The following is a 20,771-nucleotide window of genomic DNA, read 5'->3' on the forward strand; positions in this document are numbered from 1 at the left end:
GCGGGGAGAATTTCCCTGGGGCAGATATCTAAACCCTCTCTTGCACCCAATCTGATATCTAAACCCTCTCTTGCACCCAAGACCTAAATGACATGCTAACCTGAAATACAGGCCAACCACAGAACCTGGAGAACGGCTACCAGTCTTAGATAACGTCGGGCTCGGTGGGTTAACGTTCCGAAAGGGCAGCGTCCTTTCTCGTTTGTCTCCGGACACTCACCTTGGCTTTTGTCTTCCAGGCAGGTACTTGGAAAGCACCTCTTCTGGGTCTTCGTCTCGTTCCCAGAGTCCTCTGCTGCTGAGCCCAGCAAATTCCCACGGCCCCCTGATCGGAAACCCAGGACACTCGCTGCACCCAGGCTCACAGTATGTCCTGCGTTGCCCAGAATCTGCTTTGAGGCTTCGCGCCGCTGATTTGCTCGACAATCCGCCATTGTACTCCCGCTCCCCTCCCCCTGCCATGTAGAACATCCCCGTGGCGAGCGGAACTGCATGTGGATGTCCACATGTCCTTCTCATGAAATCTGTGCGCCAAATTGCTTTGCTGGATCTTGCCCCGCGGCACGGATGTGCGCGGGAATGCACAATGTCCCCCCAGTCACTCAACACCGTCGGCACACTGTCCATTTATGTGCGAAAGCAAGAGACTGCGCATGGGAAACTAACTTTCCAGAAGCATCCATACAACCACTTTCGGATGCGGGATGCCGGAAGAGATGAACCCGGGGACCGGTTGAGCACGGTGGTCCTCACACCTCCGCTGATCTTCCCCTCCTCTTTCTTTACAGCTGTTCCATCGAATCTGGGATCCAGAGCATCTCTATAGCAAAATCCTCCGGGTTGGGGCTGATTGTCGGTGGAGGAGCCAACAGGCCGGACGGGCCCATGGTTTACATTCAAGAAGTGCAGCCAGAAGGCGACTGCTGTCGGGTGAGCTGGAGATTTGTGGGGGCTTCATGACAGTGCTTGGTGTAGTGGTGTAGTGGTTAAGAGCGGTGGACTCTAACCTGGTGAACCGGGTTGGTTTCCCCCACTCCTCCACATGAAGCCAGCTGGGTGACCTTGGGCCAGTCACAGTTCTCTCCAAACTCAGCCCCACCTACCTCACAAGGTGTCTGTTGTGGGGAGGGTAAAGGAAGGTGATTGTAAGCCAGTTTGATTCTGCCTTAAGTGGTGGATAAAGTCATCATAAAAACCACTTCTTCTTCTTCTTCTTCTTCTTCTTCTTCTTCTTCTTCTTCTTCTTCTTCTTCTTCTTCTTCTTCTTCTTCTTCTACTTCTACTTCTACTTCTACTTCTGGAAGATGTAGAGATGACCCCTTCTATACACTCTGTGTGTCAGAGAGGCTTAACGTTTCCATTTCCCCTTCTGTGCCTTCTCCCTGTTAACTTTCTTTCACTCTTCTTCTCATGGTGCGCAGCCCAAAATATGCACACCCACACTCACACACAGCTGTTGCCTCGCATTTTGCTTGTGCCCTTGCTGCTGCATGTGTTTCCGCTCCCACATGCAATAGGAAGCAGAGCGGACGTTAAGCGGGCGATGGCTCATGCGTTTTCGTTCCCCTTAACTCCCGCACCGATTTTCTCCGCCCCTCTTGCAGGACGGGCGCCTCCGACCTGGCGACCAGTTGATCGCCATCAATAAGGACTCGCTGGTGGGCGCCACTCACGAAGAGGCCAAAAGGATCCTTGCGAAAACAAAATTCAGGTAGGGAGGTTTTCTCGTCAGCCCCGGAGATGGCAGCAGGGCGGAGGCAGAAGGGTGGGTCGTCTTCAATGGGGAGTGGACTGGGAGAGGGAAACGGTCCTGCCCCCCACCTCCAAAGGAGGCACACTGCCTCCTTCTTGTTGCGTGAGGTGTGCGTGAGGGGCCACCTCCCCCTGACTGTACAAGGCTTGGGTGAGCTTGGGGATGCCCGTCTCCCACCCGGCTCGCCCAGGTCAGGCGAGGGAGGACATCGGCCCACCAGGAAATGTCCCTGTGGCCACGATGGCCCATCTACTCCTGCAACAGCCGTCTGCATCCCCGCTCCCACATCAACACACGGCCTACGGTGTGGCACAGAGAGCTTGCGGCTCGCAGGGACGGGAGCTCCGAGGGACTCAAGTCCGTCCTCTGCCGGGTTCTTCCCCTAAAGGAAGCCCTCCGGGTGCTGCCCCGTCTTGCAGGCCTTGAAGGCTGAGAGATTCTCCATCCCGCGCAATGAGCTCTTCCCCACATGGCCGAGACGATCACACGCCCATCACCGCTCTGTGGCCAAGTAGCGTGGGGCAAGCGGCTCTGTGTGCCGGTGGCTAAATGGAGCTGCCCGTCCTACCCTGGGGGTCTCTCTCGGGCAGCAAAAGTTTTTGAGCCCTAGCCAAATTGAAAGCGAAGTTTTTGAGTCCGTCCATTTTGGATCCAAATCATACACCCTCTTGTCTGATGCAGCTCTAGTTTAATGGGGAGGGGGCAGGATGGGGGGGGCGGGATGGTAGCATTTGTTCAGCCTGCGCTCCGTGAAGCAATCGAGTTGTCATTTGCCATGGCCCCGGGCCTGTCCTGCCCATCTAATGGCGATTACATCCTCACAGAGCCGGGGCCATTTCAGTTCCGTGCTGCATACTGCAGCTGGCGTGTGGTCCGGTGGCTGTGCTGTCCCCGTGCCGGACGCGTCCTAAATCATGTCACTCTGTTGCTTTGAAGACACGAGGGGAACAATGAAGTGGCCTTTATTCCTGGAAGGGGACGGTTGCATCCTGGCCTCTCGGCTCACAACAACGTCCATTCCTTGCCTTCCAAGCCTGTGGGGAACGGCCTGGGGCCCTCCCGGCTGAAAGTCCATGTGAGGTCCCCCGAGGTAAGCTGCCTTTCAAGGTGAAACTTGCAAGCTCTGAGCTGTGACAATCTCCATTTATAGCTGGATCCCCATGTAGAAAATCTGAGCTGTAATTCAATCAATCTTTATTAAAAAAAACAGTCATAGTCCCACACAGCACTTCACAATTTACCATTAAAGCCCTTAGTGTTACGCTCTACCCACAGGTTAATACAAATAGTAAAAAATGTTGTTTGGACTCTTTGCAAACTATATAAACTATATAAATTACCCATTAAAGTTATTGACACACTGTTCTCAGCAGCTTCTGATGGATTCTACAGGCCGCTGCACAAAACTTAGCCGTTCGTACTGTAACCTGTGGGTTTTCATCTATAGGCAACATTTTAGTGTACTCCTAACCTGAATAGCTGGAATGCCGACTAAGACGGGGGGCAGGGATAAACTTAGAACGAACCTCTTGATATAATGGACAGTGCAGTAGAACGTGCTCTGTTGTTTCAGTTTTCTTTAGAGCACAGAGACATACCCTATCCTCCTGATTCTGCTTTTGCCTTCTCCCCCTTTCGGTGTTGACCTTTCTCCCACCGTTTTCCCTTCTTCCAGAGCAGGCATGACAGTCCCTTTCCTGTGCCTTCTGCATCACCAGACATCTGCCCACCGGAGCTCACCATTTCTGGTAAGTGGATCCCTTCCGTAGAACTACAGAGTCGGAAGGGGCCACACAGACCATCTAGTCCAACCCCCTGCTCAATGCAGGGTCAGCCTGGAGCATCCCTGACCAGTGTTGGTCCGGCCGCTGCTTGAAGACTGCCAGAGAGGGGGAGGCTCACCACCTCCCTAGGCAGCCGACTCCACTGGTCTTGTTAACACACACAGCAGCGTAGAACTCCATCCAGTATGCATGTTCCTCATTTTTGTTACACAGATGTAAAACTCGGCACTTATCCTTGTTGAATTCTTTCTTTCTTTCTTTCTTTCTTTCTTTCTTTCTTTCTTTCTTTCTTTCTTTCTTTCTTTCTTTCTTTCTTTCTTTCTTTCTTTCTTTCTTTCTGTCTTTCTTTCTGTCTTTCTTTCTGTCTTTCTTTCTGTCTTTCTTTCTTTCTTTCTTTCTTTCTTTCTTTCTTTCTTTCTTTCTTTCTTTCTTTCTTTCTTTCTTTCTTTCTTTCTTTCTTTCTTTCTTTCTTTCTTTCTTTCGCTGGCTTCTTGCCCCTCAGAGCCAGCGTGGTGCAGTGGTTAAGAGTGGTGGTTTGGAGCGGTGGAGTTTGATCTGGAGCACCGGGTTCAATTCCCTACTCCTCCATGTGAGCGGCGGAGGCTCATCTGGTGAACTGGATTTGTTTCCCCACTCCTACACACGAAGCCAGCTGGGTGACCTTGGGCCAGTCACAGCTCTCTTAGAGCTCTCTCAGCCCCATCTACCTCACAGGGTGTCTGTTGTGGGGAGGGGAAGGGAAGGTGATTGTAAGCCACTTTTATTCTTCCTTAAGTGGCAGAGAAAGTCTGCATATAAAAGCCAACTCTTCTTCTTCTTCAGGTCCCACATCCCCTTCCAACCAGCGAGCGGCTTCGGCCAGCAAACCCAAAGTGGCCCTAGATCCGCACATCCGTCTCAAGGACGGGAAGCTTGAACTGGTAAGTTGGACGTTTGCCCGAGAGCCAGGGGTGCGGCAGTGGTTAGGAGCCTCAGACCAGGAGCAGAGAGAGCTGGGCTGAAATCCCTGCTCTGCCATGAAGCCCTTGGGAGACCTTGGGCTGGTTGGCCCAAAGGGTGGGGTGAGGATAAAACAGGGTAGCAGAGAGCTGCATGTGACGCTCTAAGCTCCTTGGAGGGAAGGCAGCATGAAAAGGTAAGGACAGAGGCTAAAAGACACAAACAAATGTGCATCAACACCTGACACCTTTTCTCGCCCCCCACTTCATTTTTCTCCCCTTCCACTTCCCCCTCCACGAACTGTGTGGCTTCCCTCAACTGCCCAAAGATGCTACAATATTTGGGCCTCGACGTGAGCGAGGAGAAGAAGAGGCAGCTACGGCAGAGCGTGACGACAGACTCGCAGGGCACAGTGTCCTACGGAGGTGAGTCGGAAGGGCGGCCAGGGCGGCTCGCCTGCTGCGGCAGAAAGCGGGGGGCAGGACTGCATCTTTGAATGGCTAACTGAGAGCAACAAGCGCATGGACCAGCAGCTGTGCCGTTCCCTCTCTGGTTTCTGAACACCGGGATTTTGTCAGACTCACATCCATGTACTCTTTGGCATCGGGACTGACCTGTTTGTTCAGTGCAGAGAGGAGAACGGCGGTGTTGAAACACGATGGCCTCTTTTTGGCCCTTGCGTGTATAGAGTTTGGGGATCCGTCGTGGACGCCGGTTGGGATGAACCTGTGTTTAAGCAAAAAAAGGAAGGACGGATGGACATTTCCATCCGTTCCGTTTCCCTCTACGGCAACTGGGGAGCAAGGAGTTGCTGACCTCTAGTGGCCGGTTCTTCACATAGTTCTCTTTGAGGCGTGCGTTTTCCTTCATTATCTGAAGACGTGAGCCCTGGCTCAGGAAAGCTCACACCCTGCCAGAAGTTTTGTTCGTCTTTCAGGTTCTACTGGGCTCTTGCTCTTTTAATTCAGGTGTGGTGGGGCTGGCGTGGAGCGGCCACTGTTTATTTCCCTGTCCCGCGCCCCAGCTTGTCTACAGATAGCAGCAGTAAACAGTCTTTATCTGCCGTGCCGAATACAGACGGGCTTTCTCCAGAGCTTGCTTTGGCGCTATCCCTTCTGCTGTTTTCGATGGAAGGTTTCATCATTTGCCTGTGGAGCAAAGGCTCTGCTCCTGTTCGCCTAGTGCGGTTGAATCCATTTCGCATCTAGCACTGCATTGTGAATTGTACTCTGATGTTAGAGCCAGTACTGTTTCCCCTCTGCTAACTCGGTTTAAGCATCTGAATGATTTTTTTGGGTTTACGGAGTTAGACCTGATTAAATACTTACTTGAAGATAAGGAGGCTTCGGTATCTTACGTAATGGCAAAATTTTGTTGTCTGCCTATTAAGAATTGCTCTAACAAGAAAGGCGCTCTTCCTGGCTTGCTCTTCTCAAACAAGCAGTGGTTTGCTCGTGACGACTTAACGGTGCTTTCCAAAGCATTAGGGAATCTCGCCCTTCTTCACTCGATGTGGCTTCTCTTTCCTGTTCATTTCCCACAACAGATTTCCTCCAAGCGGTCAGGGATCTGCTTCCGGAGGAGCTGGAGGAGGCCGGTCTCGATTCGAATTCGGTGCTCTTCACTCAGCACGAAGTGGCCACTCTGCTGGACACGTCAGCTTTCCACTCCCTGGTCAGCCCTCAAGTTTCTTGTTCCTCTTCTGCCTGCCTGCCCTAGATGCTTTGTGTGTCTTTGCTTAATAATTCACTGCCCTGAGCCATTTAAGAGGGGAAAAAATAAACATTCACCCTGATTGAGGAAGGGAGGCCTGTTTGCAGAAGCAAGATTCTGCATCTTGGGGGCCATCTGAACTGAATGCAATCTGACCAGCAGTGTCTTACCAGGGCCTCAGATCGAGGTCTTTCACATCACCTACTATCTGATCCTTTTAAGCGGAGATGCCGGGAATTGAATCTGGGACCTTCCGCATGCTGGGCAGATGCTCTGTCTCTGAGCCACAGCCCCTCTCTTACAGCTTGGCCTCCTCTTCCATAAATTTCACTTCGCCACCGGCCTGTGAGGTTTTCAAAAGCACAGTGGGCAAATGTCAATACACAAAATTTCCTAGAATCCCTCATTCTGTTTCACGTTCCAGTCGCTGACATGGGTCAACAGGAAAGAAACAGACTGCCCAGAGCATGAAAAGCTGGGTTTTGGATTATTCTCACCCTCAAAGTCTTATTCTAGCCCTCAAACCCAACATGGTGTGTTGGTTAAGAGCAGTGGACTCTAATCTGGAGAACTGGGTTCGATTCCCTGCTCCTCCACATGAAGCCTGCTGGGTGACCTTGAGCTTGTCACCGTTCTCTCAGAACTCTCAGCCCCACCTACCTCGCAAGGTGCCTGTTGTGGGGGGCGGAGGGGAGGGAAGGCTGCTTTGAGACTTTGAGACACATTTCTAGGTAGAGGCCAAAAAAAAAAAAAGTTTGTGAAATGTGTTTCTTCCCTTCTTCTTGGCTCCAGGCCACAAATGGTCACTCATTTCTAATATACGTTGTCAGGCTTCCAATTCCTGAAGAAGGATGGATACACTTCCATAGCTGCCCACGCTGGCAGCTGGCAGATTCATGCTACCGGATGAAACAGATCTGAGTTCTACTAGGTTAGAGGCAGGATTCCTGCTCTCCTCTCCGAACACGTCCATCAGTTGCGATGGGATTCTCTGTGGCTTCCAAGCGCTGATCCATCATGGTTTGGAGAGGGGAGGGGCCGTGGCTCAGTGGTAGAGCATCTGCTTGGCATGCAGAAGGTCCCAGGTTCAATCCCCGGCATCTCCAGTTAAAGGGACTAGGCAAGTAGGTAAGGTAAAGGTCCCCTGTGCAAGCACCTGGTCATTCCTGCAGTACTGCAGCTTACCCCTCTGCGCCACGGGTCTCTGTGATGTGAAAGACCTCTGCCTGAGACCCTGGAGAGCCTCTGCCGGTCTGAGTAGACAATGCTGACTTTGATGGACCAAGGGTCTGATTCAGTATAAGGCAGCTTCATGTGTTCATGGTTTGGGGGATTGTGTATTTGTGGGTGCGTGTGTGTTGACATTTGATACAGGCAGGGCTTAACTTGCCCCAGGCTCCTTACTGGGGTTAAATCCCAGTGCGTATTTTCAGCGCCCAGATTTCACCCCTGTTGCTTTCGTTACCTCTCAATTGTGCCTCTCAGTTGGTGCTTCATGGCAATATTTTTCTTGGTACCGCAGTGAAACCTGTTTAGAAAAATGGTTGATTTGATTAGTCCCCCCCCCATGAATGTAAACCTTCTGCCACACAATAGCTATAGAGAAACAGCAACAGAGAACTCCTGATGCTTGGTGAGCCTATAATGTGGAAACAGGAGGATGCTGGGCTTGGAGCCTCCCCAGGTTTTGTGATTGGCAGCTATTCCATGATGGTGGCGTTCTTCATTCCCAAAGTGCCCTCAGCCTGAATCCTCCCTTCCCTTCCCTCCACTCCACTTCATTTGCTGCTCCTGGCAAAAGTAGGGAGATTTTCCATGCTATAACAGCACATCACCCATTTGTCTTTATAAACCTTCCTAGAGAGAAAGGAAGATGCCGCTTTCAGCAATAGTCCTTCGTACCTAATTCCGGCTTAATCCGGTGCTTCAGTCAACAAAATGTAGCAAACATGGTATAAAAACGCCATCAAATTTCACGGATGTCAAAGAATTGAAAGGAAGACAGCCGCCTGTACGTTTCCTAAGGCGAAGCAGGAAAGATTTACCCTTGCAAATCTGTTCAAGCTATTTCCTCACCTTGAGGGGATGGCTTATGCCAACTGATGGAGAGAGGAGCCATAGCGAATCCACTTCGGATATAATCCCAAGCGGTATGGGGCAGCCACCACCGCTCTGATAACGCCCTAGAAAAGCTGCATGCCCGTATCTCTTTGTAACCATCTCAGGGCCCGGAGACTCAATCTCCGTGAAATACAAAAATACTCTCTCCAGATTAGCGGTTTTTGTGTTGCAAAACTGTGGTTGCGATGGCTAATCATCGCTTCGAGGACCTGCTGAGAGATCTTCAAACATCATAACAGAGTGGCCTACTAACCCGCTGCCTTGTTGACATGCTGTCCTCATTGGCATATGATTCTTTCTTTTTTTCCCCCAGACGTTTGACTCCGTCAGTTGCAATGACAGTGAAGAGCTGGAGCAGCTGCAGTTGGAGATAATGGAGCTGCGGCAGGAAGTCCGGCGGTTAAAGGTCAGGGTCCCATGGAATAGAAGCATAGAATCACGGAGTTGGAAGGGGCCAGACAGGCCACCTAGTCCAACCCCCTGCTCAATGCAGGATCACCCTTGAGCATCCCTGACAAGTGCTTGTCCATCCTCTGCTAGGTAGCTTATTCCACTGTCGAATAATTCTTACTGTAAAAATGTTTTCCCCAAGCCAGCATGGTGTAGTGGTTAAGAGCGGTGGTTTGGAGCGGTGGAGTCTGATCTGGAGAACCGGGTTTGATTCCCCACTCCTCCACATGAGCGGCAGAGGCTAATCTGGTGAACTGGATTTGTTTCCCCACTCGTACACATGAAGCCAGCTGGGTGGCCTTGGGCAAGATAAAGTTCTATTAAGCGCTCTCTCAGCCCCACCTACCTCACAGGGGTGTCTGTTGCGGGGAGGGGAAGGGAAGGTGATTGTAAGCCGGTTTGACTCTCCCTTAAGTGGTAGAGAAAGTCGGCATATAAAAACCAACTCTTCTTCTTCTTCTTCTAAAACCAGCCGGTACCTTTCTGCTCGTGATTTAAACCCATTCTTGCAAGTCCTCTCCTCTGCTGCCAACAGGAGCAGCTCCCTGCCCTCCTCTAAGCGACAGCCCTTCAAGTACTTCAAGAGAGCAATCTTGTCCCCCCTCGACCTCCTCTTCTCCAGACTAAACATTCCTAAGGGTGGCGTTATCCCAGGTGGGCCGAGGTCCGTCCATCGAGATCCGGAAGCATGAGTCGTGGTTGCAGAATAGGGACCGGATACCAGTGTAGCCCCAGGACCATCCCCCAAACCAACAGGCAGTCCACCGCAGAGCTCAGGGTGTAGTATCCGCAGTTCTCCTTCCCAGTTTTATGCTCGCAATAACCCTGTGAGGTCAGGCTGAGGGAGAGCGACCAGCCCGAGGTCACCTAACAAGTTTCGTGGCGGTGTAGGGATTTGAACCCAAGCCTCCCAGATCCCAGCCCAACTCTGTGACCACCACGGCACACTGGCTGGCCAGCCCCAGAAAGGGCGGTGCTGAGAGGATGGCCTCAACAGAGGGTGTTGTGTCTTGCTCTTTCCCACCCAGACTCTCCTGAAGGAAGTGGAGAGCAGCAAGAAGTCCCTGGAAGACGAGCTTCAGAGTCTGAACCAGGTGAGGGAAGGGGCAGGTTGGCTGACCGGGCTGTTGAGTTCATCGGCATGCCTGTTTTTGCAAATGGTTATTGCCCAATCTGTGCGCTTGACAGAATACCAAAAAGACCAGTCCCTGCCTCAAAGAGTTAACAATCTGAAAACTGAAAACGAGAGGCAAAGAACCGGTGTTAGCGTTCCTCCCTTCGCACTTGCTTAGGCCTAGTTTCGCCCTAGGGTTGCCAGGTCCCTCTTCGCCACCGGCGGGAGGTTTTTTTGGGGGAGCCTGAGGAGGGTGGGGTTTGGGGAAAGGAAGGGCTTCAATGCCATAGAGTCCAATGGCCAAAGCGGCCATTTTCTCCAGGTGAACTGATCTCTATCGGCTGGAGATCAGTTGTAATAGCAGGAAATCTCCAGCTAGTACCTTGCCATAAACCGAGCACAATGTTTCTGAGTTCTTCATGAGCAATATTAGTATAAAGTGATCGAACATTTAACGAAAGTAGGACTGCATCATATGGAACAATCAGTCCTTCAATTTGTTTAATGAAATCAGAAGAATCTTTGACATAGCTAGGTGTTTCCATTGCATATGGTTTCAAATAATAATCTACATATTTTGCAAGAGGCTCCAAAATGGAATTTGAGCCACTAACTATTGGCTGTCCTGGGGGAGGAAATTTATTTTTGTGCACTTTTGGCAATACCTGGAGGTTGGCAACCCTATTTCACCCTGACCAGGACGGCCCAGGCAAGGCCAGTTTCTTCACATATCAGAAGCTAAGCAGGGTCGGCCACGGTCGGTACCTGGATGACAGACGCCCAAGGAAGTCTACGCGGAAGCGGGCGATGGCAAACCACCTCTGTTGATCTGCCTTGACCTGGATGGCCCAGGAGAGCCCGATCTCATCAGATCGTGGAGGCCTAGCAGGGTCGGCCTCCATTAGTACTTGGATGGGAGACCACCAAGGAAGTCCAGAATCATTACGCAGAGGCAGGCAATGGCAAACCACCTCTCTTTGACTCTTGCCTTGAAAAGCCTAGGGGGTCACCGTGAGTCGGCCGCGACTTGACGGCGCTTTCCAACACCAGGCCTAGTTTCAGAAGCAGCATAATGACTCCCATGCCTCTCCACCCTTACAAAATTGTAACCAGGCATCCTTCCAGGTCCTCCTGCTCCCCGCTGCCTTGTCCCGAAATTTTATAATGTTGGCTGTTTGAAGGAGGTCTTAGTAAAGCATCGTGCACTTATCAAAATAAATGAAAACGGGACAGAGATTGATCAGGCGACCCAGGGGCTTCTCCGGGGTAAGACCGGAGAGGATGGTATTTCCTTCTATCCATCCATTTTGTGTCCCTACCCTTCCTTCAAGGAGTTCAGGGCGGCGGATGCGAGCCTCCCTTTCCGTTGTTCGCTCAGGACAATCCTGCAGGATAGTTGAGGTTACCAAAGGTGGCTGAGTTTACAGCCGAGGGGAGATCTGTGCCGTGGCCTGCTGGGCCCGACTCTGGTGGGAGGGTTGCCAGCCTCCAGGTGGTGGCTGGAGATCTCCCGCTATTACAACTGATCTCCTGGCGACAGAGGTCAGTTCACTGGGGGAAAATGAACGTGTTGGAAGGTGGACTCTGTGGCATCGTACCCCATTGAAGTCCTTCCCCTTCCCAAACCCCACTCTCCTCAGGCTCCACCCCCCCCCAAATCTCCAGGTATTTCCCAACCCGGAGCTGGCAACCCTCTCTCCCGCTCCTGGGAGGATTCTCAAAGCATCTCCCAGAAGCAACAAAAGATTGCAGAATCCCAACTACATTTCAGTGCCCCAGGGTGAGGAAAAAAACAGGATAATATGAGGTTTATTTAAGGGGTGGGTAATGGCCTTATTAAGATCATAGGGAGAGGCCCCTTTGACTCTCCCATTAACCAAAGATTTGGTGGACATACATGTAGGGTTGCCAACCTCCAGGTACTAGCTGGAGATCTCCTGCTATTACAACTGATCTCCAGCTGATAGAGATCAGTTCCCCTGGAGAAAATGGCTGCTTTGGCCATTGGACTCTATGGCACTGAAGTCCCTCACCTCCCCAAACCCCACCCTCCTCAGGGCCCCCAAAATCTCAGGGCCCCAAAATCTCCCGCCGATGGCAAAGAGGGACCTGGCGACCCTACATACACGGGAGGGCCTTTTCAGTGGCAGCCCCCTGATTTTGGAACAACCTCACCAGGGAGGTGTGCCTGGCCTCCTCATTTTCAATCTTTAGGAGGCTGCTGAAGACTGTTTTATTGAAGGACTGCTTTAATCAAATAGTCCTTAAATTGTGATTTTAAGTGTGGGTTTTATTGCTTTGTTAATGCATTTCATTAATATTGTAAGCCACCTCGAGCTCCGTCGAAAGAAAGGCAGCTAAGAAATATTTTAAACAAATAAATATTGGTACCTGCCCCAAGCCCTTGAGATGGAGAGCAAGGCACAGTCGTGAATTTGAGGCAGGTCTAATGGTTGAAGCCTAGTCGGGCAGCCCCTGCTTCCTCTTCCCACTTCCAGAAGGCCTTGGGCTTCCTCTCGGAGAACCGAACGCTGCACAACAAGCTGCAGGTGGCCGAGGTCTCCCAGCGCCAGGCCCACAGCGCGGAGGAGGACTACGAGGAAGTCATTCATCTGCTGGAGGCCGAGATCGTCGAGCTGAAAACGCAGCTTTTGGGGAAGAAAACCAGGCTGGCTTCGGAAGTGGAGGTGAGTCGACGCCGAGAGGAGAAACAGGAAACTCACTTTGCAGGGGTACCGCTCAGAGGGTAGCTTTGGGGAGGGGTGGTATTTCCCTCCCCCCACCCCCCGCCATGTTCTGATTATTTTAAAAGCCCAAAGCTTTGGAATCCAAGATTCCATTTCCAGAGTCCCGATCTGTGAGTTTTTAACGGGGATCTCAGCTTTTGGCATTGACTCGCTCGGCTTTTGGTGTCTGTTAGGTTTGTAAGGTTGCCAGCCTCCAGGTACTAAGCAAACAATAGACCTGTGCTGACAATGTTAATTTAGATCAAAATAACAGCACGTATAGGTTGATATATATCTTTACAGAGGCTAATATGCCATATTGTACAGAAGAATAACTGAAGAAGCTTTGTGTATGCGAAACGACTGCCAAACTAGAGGTGTCGTCTTGTTTGTTGCTGTTGAAGAATTATTCACTTTTGATTTCTGAAGTTTGATTGGTGAATCAACCTATAAATTTGTGTTAGTTAGAATTTCAGGAATGTCAGGAATGTACCTGTTTAATTGTGTGACTAAACAGAACATTAGATTTTCTTGGACTTTTCTATGAAGTATTATTTTTGATTTTGTTAACTTTGAATTTTATGTCAGTAAATTGCGTATACAAATGAGCTTACGTGCTGTTATTTTGATCTAAACCTCCAGGTACTAGCTGGAGATCTCCTGCTATTACAACCGATCTCCAGCCAATAGAGATCAGCTCCCCTGGAGAAAATGGGCCGCTTTGGCCATTGGACTCTATGGCGTCAAAGTCCCTCCCCTCCCCAAACCCCACCCTCCTTGGGCTCCGCCCCCAAAACCTCCTGCCTTTGGGAACTTCCTGGTGATTTGGGGGTGGAGCCTAGAGAGACTGGGGTTTGGGGAGGGGCCTTACTAGGTTATAATGCCATAGAGTCCACCCTCTGAAGCTGCCATTTTCTCCAGGGGAACTGGTTTATGTGGTGTGGAGATCAGTTGTAATTCTGGGAGATCTCCAGGCCCCACCTGAATGTTGGCAACCCCAGTGCACATTCAAATCTTGCTTTTTTTTAATCCAAGGAGTTCTTGACATTCAAGTCTCAGAGCAGGAAATGGGTCCTTCTGGGCAGTGAGGAAAGTCCTTCAAGGGAGCCAAGATTCATGCACTTGGCTCTTTGAGTCTGCTGTTGCCTGAGTACTCAGTCTCTTCACACCATCCAAACCTCTCTCTTCTTCTACCCTCTTGTTTCCTCTTTTCCTATCAGAACGACTTCCTAGAGCTGAAAAGGCGGTTGTCCCTGGTGGACGGGCAGTTGAGGAAATCAGAGGTCGCAAGGAAACGCCTGGAATACTGCAATGGGAGGCTGCTTCTCTTTGTGCAGGTGAAAGGCAGAGGTCGGCGGTGGGGTTTCCTGACCCCTTTATTGACCCACAGAACAGGGATTCGGTTATTAGACAGTGGTTGGGGTGGGGAGGAGGGCTTTTCTGATCCAGAGGTTTATTGTGTGTGTGTGTGTGTGTTAAGTGCCGTCAAGTTGCTTCCGACTCATGGTGACCCTGTAAACCAGGGTGCGGTTTACAGACATGTCTGAGCGCCCCCGTCCCGGCCTGCCCCCCATGCCTTTTTCTTTAGAAGGTTAACCTCTGGGCAGTGAGTCTGCTAAAGCGGCTTTTGGAAAACCCTTCACTGAAAAGATTTCTCTAGTTGTCATTTCCCCTCTCCTCCCCCCCACACCTTTATTTACAGCTGATAGGTTCATCTGTGTGATTTCAAAGGCTTTTATAGATTTGCAAAGGCTTTTTTTGGTTATGGGTTGCCTGCCGTGGGGCTTCCTTGGGGTCAGCAGCAAGGGCAGTGAATTCTTTAAAAAATGGGGAGAGGGTCTGATTGGTATCACACACTTGATCTGATTCAGCAAAAAAACCCAAAACCTCTCTGTAGCTAGGGGCGGAGGGGATGGTGGTATCAGAGAACCTTTTGCTTCCTGTTTTATTAAGACTGTTTTCTTTGCCTTTTCTGTTCTCGACTCAGAATGTCCATAAACTCCTGAGATCATCCTGCACAGATAAGAGGTGAGATGCATTCTCGGGAATGATTTTCAGCACTGGCCTGCTGCATCAGGGCGGTGAGCTTTGACTCACGAAAGCTTATACCCTGGAACATTTTGTTAGTCTTTAAGGTGCCACTGGACCCAAATTCTGTTGCATGTCCATAAGGTAAAGGTCACTCTGTGCAAACACCGGGTCATTCCTGACCCATGGGGTGATGTCACATCCTGACGTTTCCTAAGCAGACTTTGTTTACGGGGTAGTTTGCCAGTGCCTTCCCTAGTCATCTCCCCCTTATCCCCAGCAAGCTGGGTACTCATTTGACCGACCTCAGAAGGATGGATGTGTCAACCTTGAGCCGGCGACCTGAAACCGACTTCCGTCGGGATCGAACTCAGGTCGTGAGCAGAGCTTGGACCGCAGTCCTGCAGCTTACTGCTCCGCGCCACGGGGCTCATTGCATGTCCATACAGTGTTTAAAAACCCTTCATGCCATTATCCTATCATGCATCACAAGTTGCTTACATCGTAATAAATTCTGTTAGTTTTTAAGATGCCATCGTAATAATGAATAATATGCTATCGAAGTGCAGCAACTCATGGCGACCCCATCCGTAGGGTGTTAAGGCAAGAGATGAGCAGGGGTGGTTTTGCCATTGCCTTCCTCTGCATAGCACCCCGATGGTCTCCCATCCAAGTTCTAACCACGACCGACCTTGTTTATCTTGCCAGCTCTTATGTTCTGTTCAGTTTATTGATACAGCGATTGCCAGCAAAAGAGAACAAACATACCTTAAATACACTATAAATAGAAAATAAGCAATTACTAAAAACCCAGATAAAATTCCTAAATTTTCCATCTATAACCACTGACGGTAGCGCCGAGCTTGAACTAAGTTGGGCTATTCAGGCCGCTGGCCGTTATAACTCTTTGCTATAATGTTCCCTGCGAAGGTAGGTGAGAGTTACTTGCATTTGAGCCAGGGATTTCCGGGTATGCCCAGCACGGAAACCTCAAACGGTCTGTTCTTTCTTCTTAGGGTCCACGTTCCAGCTGAAGAGAATAAAACAGAAGGGACTTCAGAAGCCCGCATTCCTTCTTCAGATCTCTGGGGCTTGCTGATTGCGGAGGCGAAAGAGCTGCTGGAACCTTTCACGCCCCCTAACTCTACAAAGGACTGTAAGTCGTCGCTTTCTGGAGGAGAAAATGGACGCAATCCTTGACGCACGGCCAGTAATGGATGCTGGTCTGTTACTGAGGAGGCGCAAAGACCCAGCCCCTTATCTCAAGGTTGAGGTTTTGTGAAAGGGCGCATGTTTCAAACGCAGAAGGGACATAACCCTGGGATTCTCCAGCTGCAAGGGTCTCAGGGAGCAGATTCTCTGCCTGAGGCCCTAGATTGAGCTGCGTCTGCCAGTCAGAGTAGAGAAGACTGAATTAGACAGATGCAACTTCCTATGTTTGCAAGGCATTTCCACCCAGGTGACTTTCCGGTAGCTCCCTGCCCTGTGCAGATGGGCCCTGTCCAAGGTGCTGAAATCTCTGCCTAAGGTATCTCTGCCACCCTTGTTTTTCATAGGTTGTGGCTTGTTTTTTGAAAGTTGCTTTAAAAAAATGAACAAGCATATAGGTCCAAATCACTCCAGGTTCCTTTTCTTCTGCAAACCAGTCGTCACAGAACTGAATCAATTCCACTTGCACTCCGAGTCCTGTTTCAGAATAACGCTTAGCATGTCTTTAGTACTTCCCGTGTTCGGTGTGTTCCATATACCTTATCTAGTAATCCTTGCGCCAGCCCTGTAAGGTAGGCCAGTCTTATTATCCCCTTATTTCAGAATGGGTGGGGTAAGGACTACTTGCCTGAGGCCACTAACTGAGTTCGTGGCAGAGGTGAGATCACACTGTGCTTGAGAGTTAAAAGTATTCTGGAGTGGCCAAGACTCAATTTGTAAAGCAGGGAAAGAGGAGGCCTCAGGCTATTTGGAACAGAACCCTTTCCCAAAGTCATTCCCCCTTAGGCCTCATTCCCAGTGCTCCTCTCCCGTGTGCAAACACATGTTATATGTTGTAATGCAATCCCACGCCCTTGAAAGATTGTGCTGCTACTGCAGCAATACTGCCTGGTTCTGTTGTATGTCTCTCCCCCACCTGACGGATGCTTTCCTACCTGAATGGAACATCACAAAGAAGCAGTTCTTATACCGTTCTGCGTGTGTGTGCTTGGGTGTGTGTGTCCGTGGCTTGGTGGCAGAGCATCTGCTTGGCATGCAGAAGGTCCCAGGTTCAATCCCCGGCATCTCCAGCTGAACGGGCCAGGTAGTAGGTAGTGTGAAAGATCTCTGCCTGAGACCCTGGAGAGCCACTGCCAGTCTTAGTAGACAGTACTGCCCTTGATAGACTGATGGGATGATTCAGTAGAAGGCAGCTTCGTGTGTGTGTTTCCAATTCTCCCGCACCACACGGGCACTCCCTCTGTGGTCTTGGCAACTTCCTGGATTTTCCCTCCAATAAAGCTGAGGGTAGAGCAGATCCTTGTGCGAGGGTTAAAGCTCTCCTATGCTTATTTAATTCTAATGTAAATAAATGCATAGCAGGGACCAGACGGTAGTGTATACTGGAAGGAGCTAGATAAGCCGGGGAGCTCCTAAGATCTGTTTGTCTCTCAATGTCAAATATCCTTTGCTTTGCTAAGGCCTTTGCTTGCCCTCGCCTGAGCTCTGAAAGGGATTGTGGAGAGAAGCCTAGTCTTTCTATTTTTTTCCCCCAGTGGAATGCTTCCATTATTTAGATTTGAACTGATCCAGCCCAAGCAGCGGTAAAAAACCTCCTGAGGTCTCATGTGCCCTCAACCATAGTAAAATAGAGGCTAAGGTAATTCTTGCCTCGATTTTCAGCATGCCTGTTTCCAGGCAAACCCAGGAGCTTCATGTGCTTATGTAGGATAGGTCATCTGTTCAGTGGCACTAGTTCTTTTGTTGGTTTTGAATCTCTCACCCCTCCAGCTTCAGCAGATGATCCTGCCTTCTAGTATTATGAGAGGGGGAGAAAAGCTCCTCCCTGCCCACTCTCTCCACACCATGCATCATTTTATAGACCTCTCTCATGTCTCCCCTTAACCGTCTTCTTTCCAAGCTAAACAGCCCTAAGGGTTTTAACTGCTCCTCATGGGGCAGTTGCTCTAGCCCCCTGATCAAAGCCAATACTCCACTTTCTACTGCTGCTGCTGCTTCCAAAAGATATTTTCATTGACGGCAGCTGAGGGAAAGCTGATTCTAACCTTCCAAGTTTCTATCAACAATCATCTGGCATCTGGCGAGTCACTTGCTTGCTGCAATTTTTCACTGAATTGTTATGACTGTTTGTGCGACGGGGATTCCTCCCCCCCCCCCCATAAAAAACACTTTGAACATGCCGATGGAAAGGTCGGCTGTAACTTGGGCGAACCAACAAATCTGTTCTCTGTTTACGTGTTGATTTGCGATTCGGTGGCGTTTGATATCAAACCAGTCCTGTTGTTTGCACTTCTTGTGTTGACACAAAGACAGTTTCTGAGTGATGTGCTCTTTTCTGCTTGCTTCGGCAGCTTCGCCGTACGACTGGGACGAATGCCTGGCTAGGGACGGAGCCCCAGAGTGCAAAGAGTAAGTGTTTTCACCTCCTCTTCCTCTTGTATCTGCCGCCTCGGGGCCGCAAACCTTCCCTGAGAAAGCCTCGGCCCCTTGACCTTCCTTTTCCACCACCCCACCGAACACATCCTAAGTGGGAACCAAGATGAGAAGAGGAAGAGTTGGTTTTTATATGCTGACTTTCTCTACCATTTAAGGGAGACTCGCCTTCCCTTCCCCTTCCAACAAGAAGACACCCTGTGAGATAGGTGGGGCTGAGGGAGCTGTGACTAGCCCAGGGTCACCCAGCTGGCTTCATGTGTGGGAGTGGGGAAATAAATCCAGTTCACTAGATTAGCCTCCGCCACTCATGTGGAGGAGAGGGGAATCAAACCTGGTTCTCCAGATCAGAGTCCACCGCTCCAAACCACCGCTCTTAACCACTACACCACGCTGGCTCCCCAACCAGCGATAGCTCTGGGAGCAGCAGTTTGAAGCAGGGACCGACTTGCCTCGTATGAGAGCCAGGGTGGTGTAGACCACGCGGTCCCCGACCTTTTTGGTATGGTTACGATTATTATAATGTTTATATCCTGCCTTTCCTCGTGGTTGAGGGCAGCCTACAAGAATGGTTAAAAACATTTCCAGTTAAAACAAGAGTAAAACAACAAACCCCAAATCTCTCCCCTCCCCCTTAAAAGCTGCCTGCTATTTCAATCCATTCAAAAGCCCTGGCAAACAAGCAGCACCTGAAGATCTCCAAGGAGGGGCCCCCTTTTGCCTCTTCAAGGAGCCCATTCCACGGAACCGGGACCACGGTGGAAAAGATCTGGTGGGGGGGTTGCCATCAAGTCACATCTGACTTACGGCGACCCTGTAGGGTTTTCAAGAGACGTTGGGAGGTGGTTTGCCATTGCCTGCCTTCCTGTCAGTCCCCTGGTATTCCTTGGAGGTCTTCCATACAAATACTTACCAGGGTCAGGGCTGAGAGTATGCGACTGACCCAAGGTCACCCAGCCAGCTTTCGTGGCAGAGTGGAGATTAGAACCTGGGTTTCCCAGGTCCTAGTCCAACACCTTAACTACTACACCACACTGGCTCTCTCTTCTGGGGGTTAGGCAGTGGGATAAACCTGACATTTCCAAGCCCTAGGGAGTGTGCATGAACGGCTATGGGTCTTGGCTCAATGCCAAAAAACAATTTGCAATTAGGGTCCATTGTGATTCCCCCCCGCTTCCTGACAATTTGCATTTATCAAGGCCTCCTTTTTGAAAACGTGATTGAAAACCGCATTGGAGTTTATTAGGAATCAGACGTCCCTCTCTTCACATCCGCCCAATCTGCCAGAAGACCACCCACGGCTTCCTGAAACAGAACGTCCTTGTCATTTTAGCTTGTCCCCGAGACTTAGATCAGCTGCGTTTGTCTCTCAAACTCTTTTCGGCATGGGCGGGGGGGGGGGGAATATGTACCGGATTGGAATTGTCACACACTATTGGATTTTGTGTGCCAAAGTTGATTTTTCTGTTGTTAGTAGAAATCATTGGAATTCTACGTGTCTTTGGCGATTACAGCATTTTGCACGCGCAAAGTATTTTGCTAGGATTCCTTTGCTCGCTGTCTATTTCCATCTCATGCCCCCCCCCCCGATTAACAGCCCCTCTCTTTGTTCCCAGCCACCCTCACCAGAAGTCAACCTGGTCTCCTCCTCTGGGCAGAGAGGACAGCTCCCAACCTCAAAGCACGTCCAGGGACCCTTCTGAGAAGCCCGCGTAACTCTCCGGCTTCATTCGGCTCCTTATACGTTCATAACTTGCTGTGGAGGCAGAAAAGGATGGACAAGGACCTGAGGAGCAGGCGGGCCACCTCCTCCACACACACGCGCGCACACACACACACACACACACCGGACATACACGCCTCCTTCTTGAGAAGACTGAATCTCCTAGTCAGCCACCCGAGGCTCAGCAGCAAACCCATCCTCTGGATGGCTACCTCTGTATCACCACACTGGACTGCGATCTCCTGATTTTTGTGGCTTTAGATAAACCACGGGGAAGTGATTGCTATAGGATGTCTGGAGAATGGGCAGCGTGTCGTTCCAGGAGCAGCAGCTTGTAGGTTCAAGGGCTCCCGGAGAGGATCCTTGACATTCCTTACGGAAAACCAAAGTACTTTTTTTTTCACGCTATAGGTTGTCGTAGCTCGCTCCTTGTTAGCTCTTCCTAGCTGTCTCGGGATGCATCTGTCTCTCTCTCTCTCATTTGCTTTCTCTCTCGGTTGTAAAGGACTGCTTGAACTGTATTGTTGTAAAAAGGTAACAGGAACTGGCCGATTTGCGTCCATCACCAAAGACTTATTGAGTTATGGATAACCAAGACCTCCCAGATGACGCATCTCAGTAGCAATTCAGTGTTTTTTTGTTTTTTTTTTAAAGGGGGGAATATAATTAGATCTTGGTTTTTACGTGGTTAGCAAGTAAAATGGTAGAGATCGGATGTGAGCGCACGGTTCTGGCAAATAAAACGACCGTTACATCTCCAAATGGGTGGTCTGTTGGT

The 20,771-nt window shown here is 50.2% G+C and overlaps 1 protein-coding gene and 1 long non-coding RNA gene across 2 annotated transcripts; both read left to right on the top strand.

Moving 5' to 3' along the window:
• The first annotated feature begins 271 nt into the window (after positions 1–271).
• Positions 272–1,711, top strand: LOC130492737 (uncharacterized). The gene is made up of 3 exons (XR_008933888.1): positions 272–366; positions 789–930; positions 1,605–1,711. It is a non-coding gene; the product is annotated as an uncharacterized LOC130492737 (long non-coding RNA).
• A 495-nt stretch (positions 1,712–2,206) lies between these two features.
• LOC130492805 (syntaxin-binding protein 4-like) lies at positions 2,207–19,986 on the top strand. The gene is made up of 14 exons (XM_056866591.1): positions 2,207–2,274; positions 2,690–2,843; positions 3,429–3,501; positions 4,360–4,457; positions 4,805–4,901; positions 6,023–6,150; positions 8,624–8,716; positions 9,789–9,854; positions 12,373–12,561; positions 13,821–13,937; positions 14,588–14,628; positions 15,645–15,784; positions 18,189–18,246; positions 19,887–19,986. Exons 1-14 carry the CDS (start codon positions 2,207–2,209, stop codon positions 19,984–19,986), a joined length of 1,422 nt encoding a protein of 473 aa, XP_056722569.1.
• The last annotated feature ends 785 nt before the right edge of the window (positions 19,987–20,771 follow it).

Source organism: Euleptes europaea, chromosome 21 (genome assembly GCF_029931775.1).
Source record: "Euleptes europaea isolate rEulEur1 chromosome 21, rEulEur1.hap1, whole genome shotgun sequence".
Taxonomy (NCBI): Eukaryota; Metazoa; Chordata; class Lepidosauria; order Squamata; family Sphaerodactylidae; genus Euleptes; species Euleptes europaea.

What these genes read in the sequence shown, in the direction of transcription:
- LOC130492805 (XM_056866591.1), top strand. Translation starts at nt 2,207, where the DNA reads ATGAGCTCTTCCCCACATGGCCGAGACGATCACACGCCCATCACCGCT. An exon ending in GGCTGCTTCTCTTTGTGCAG is followed by an intron (nt 13,938 to 14,587) that starts GTGAAAGGCAGA and finishes TTCTCGACTCAG; the next exon opens with AATGTCCATAAACTCCTGAG. An exon ending in GGAGCCCCAGAGTGCAAAGA is followed by an intron (nt 18,247 to 19,886) that starts GTAAGTGTTTTC and finishes CTTTGTTCCCAG; the next exon opens with CCACCCTCACCAGAAGTCAA.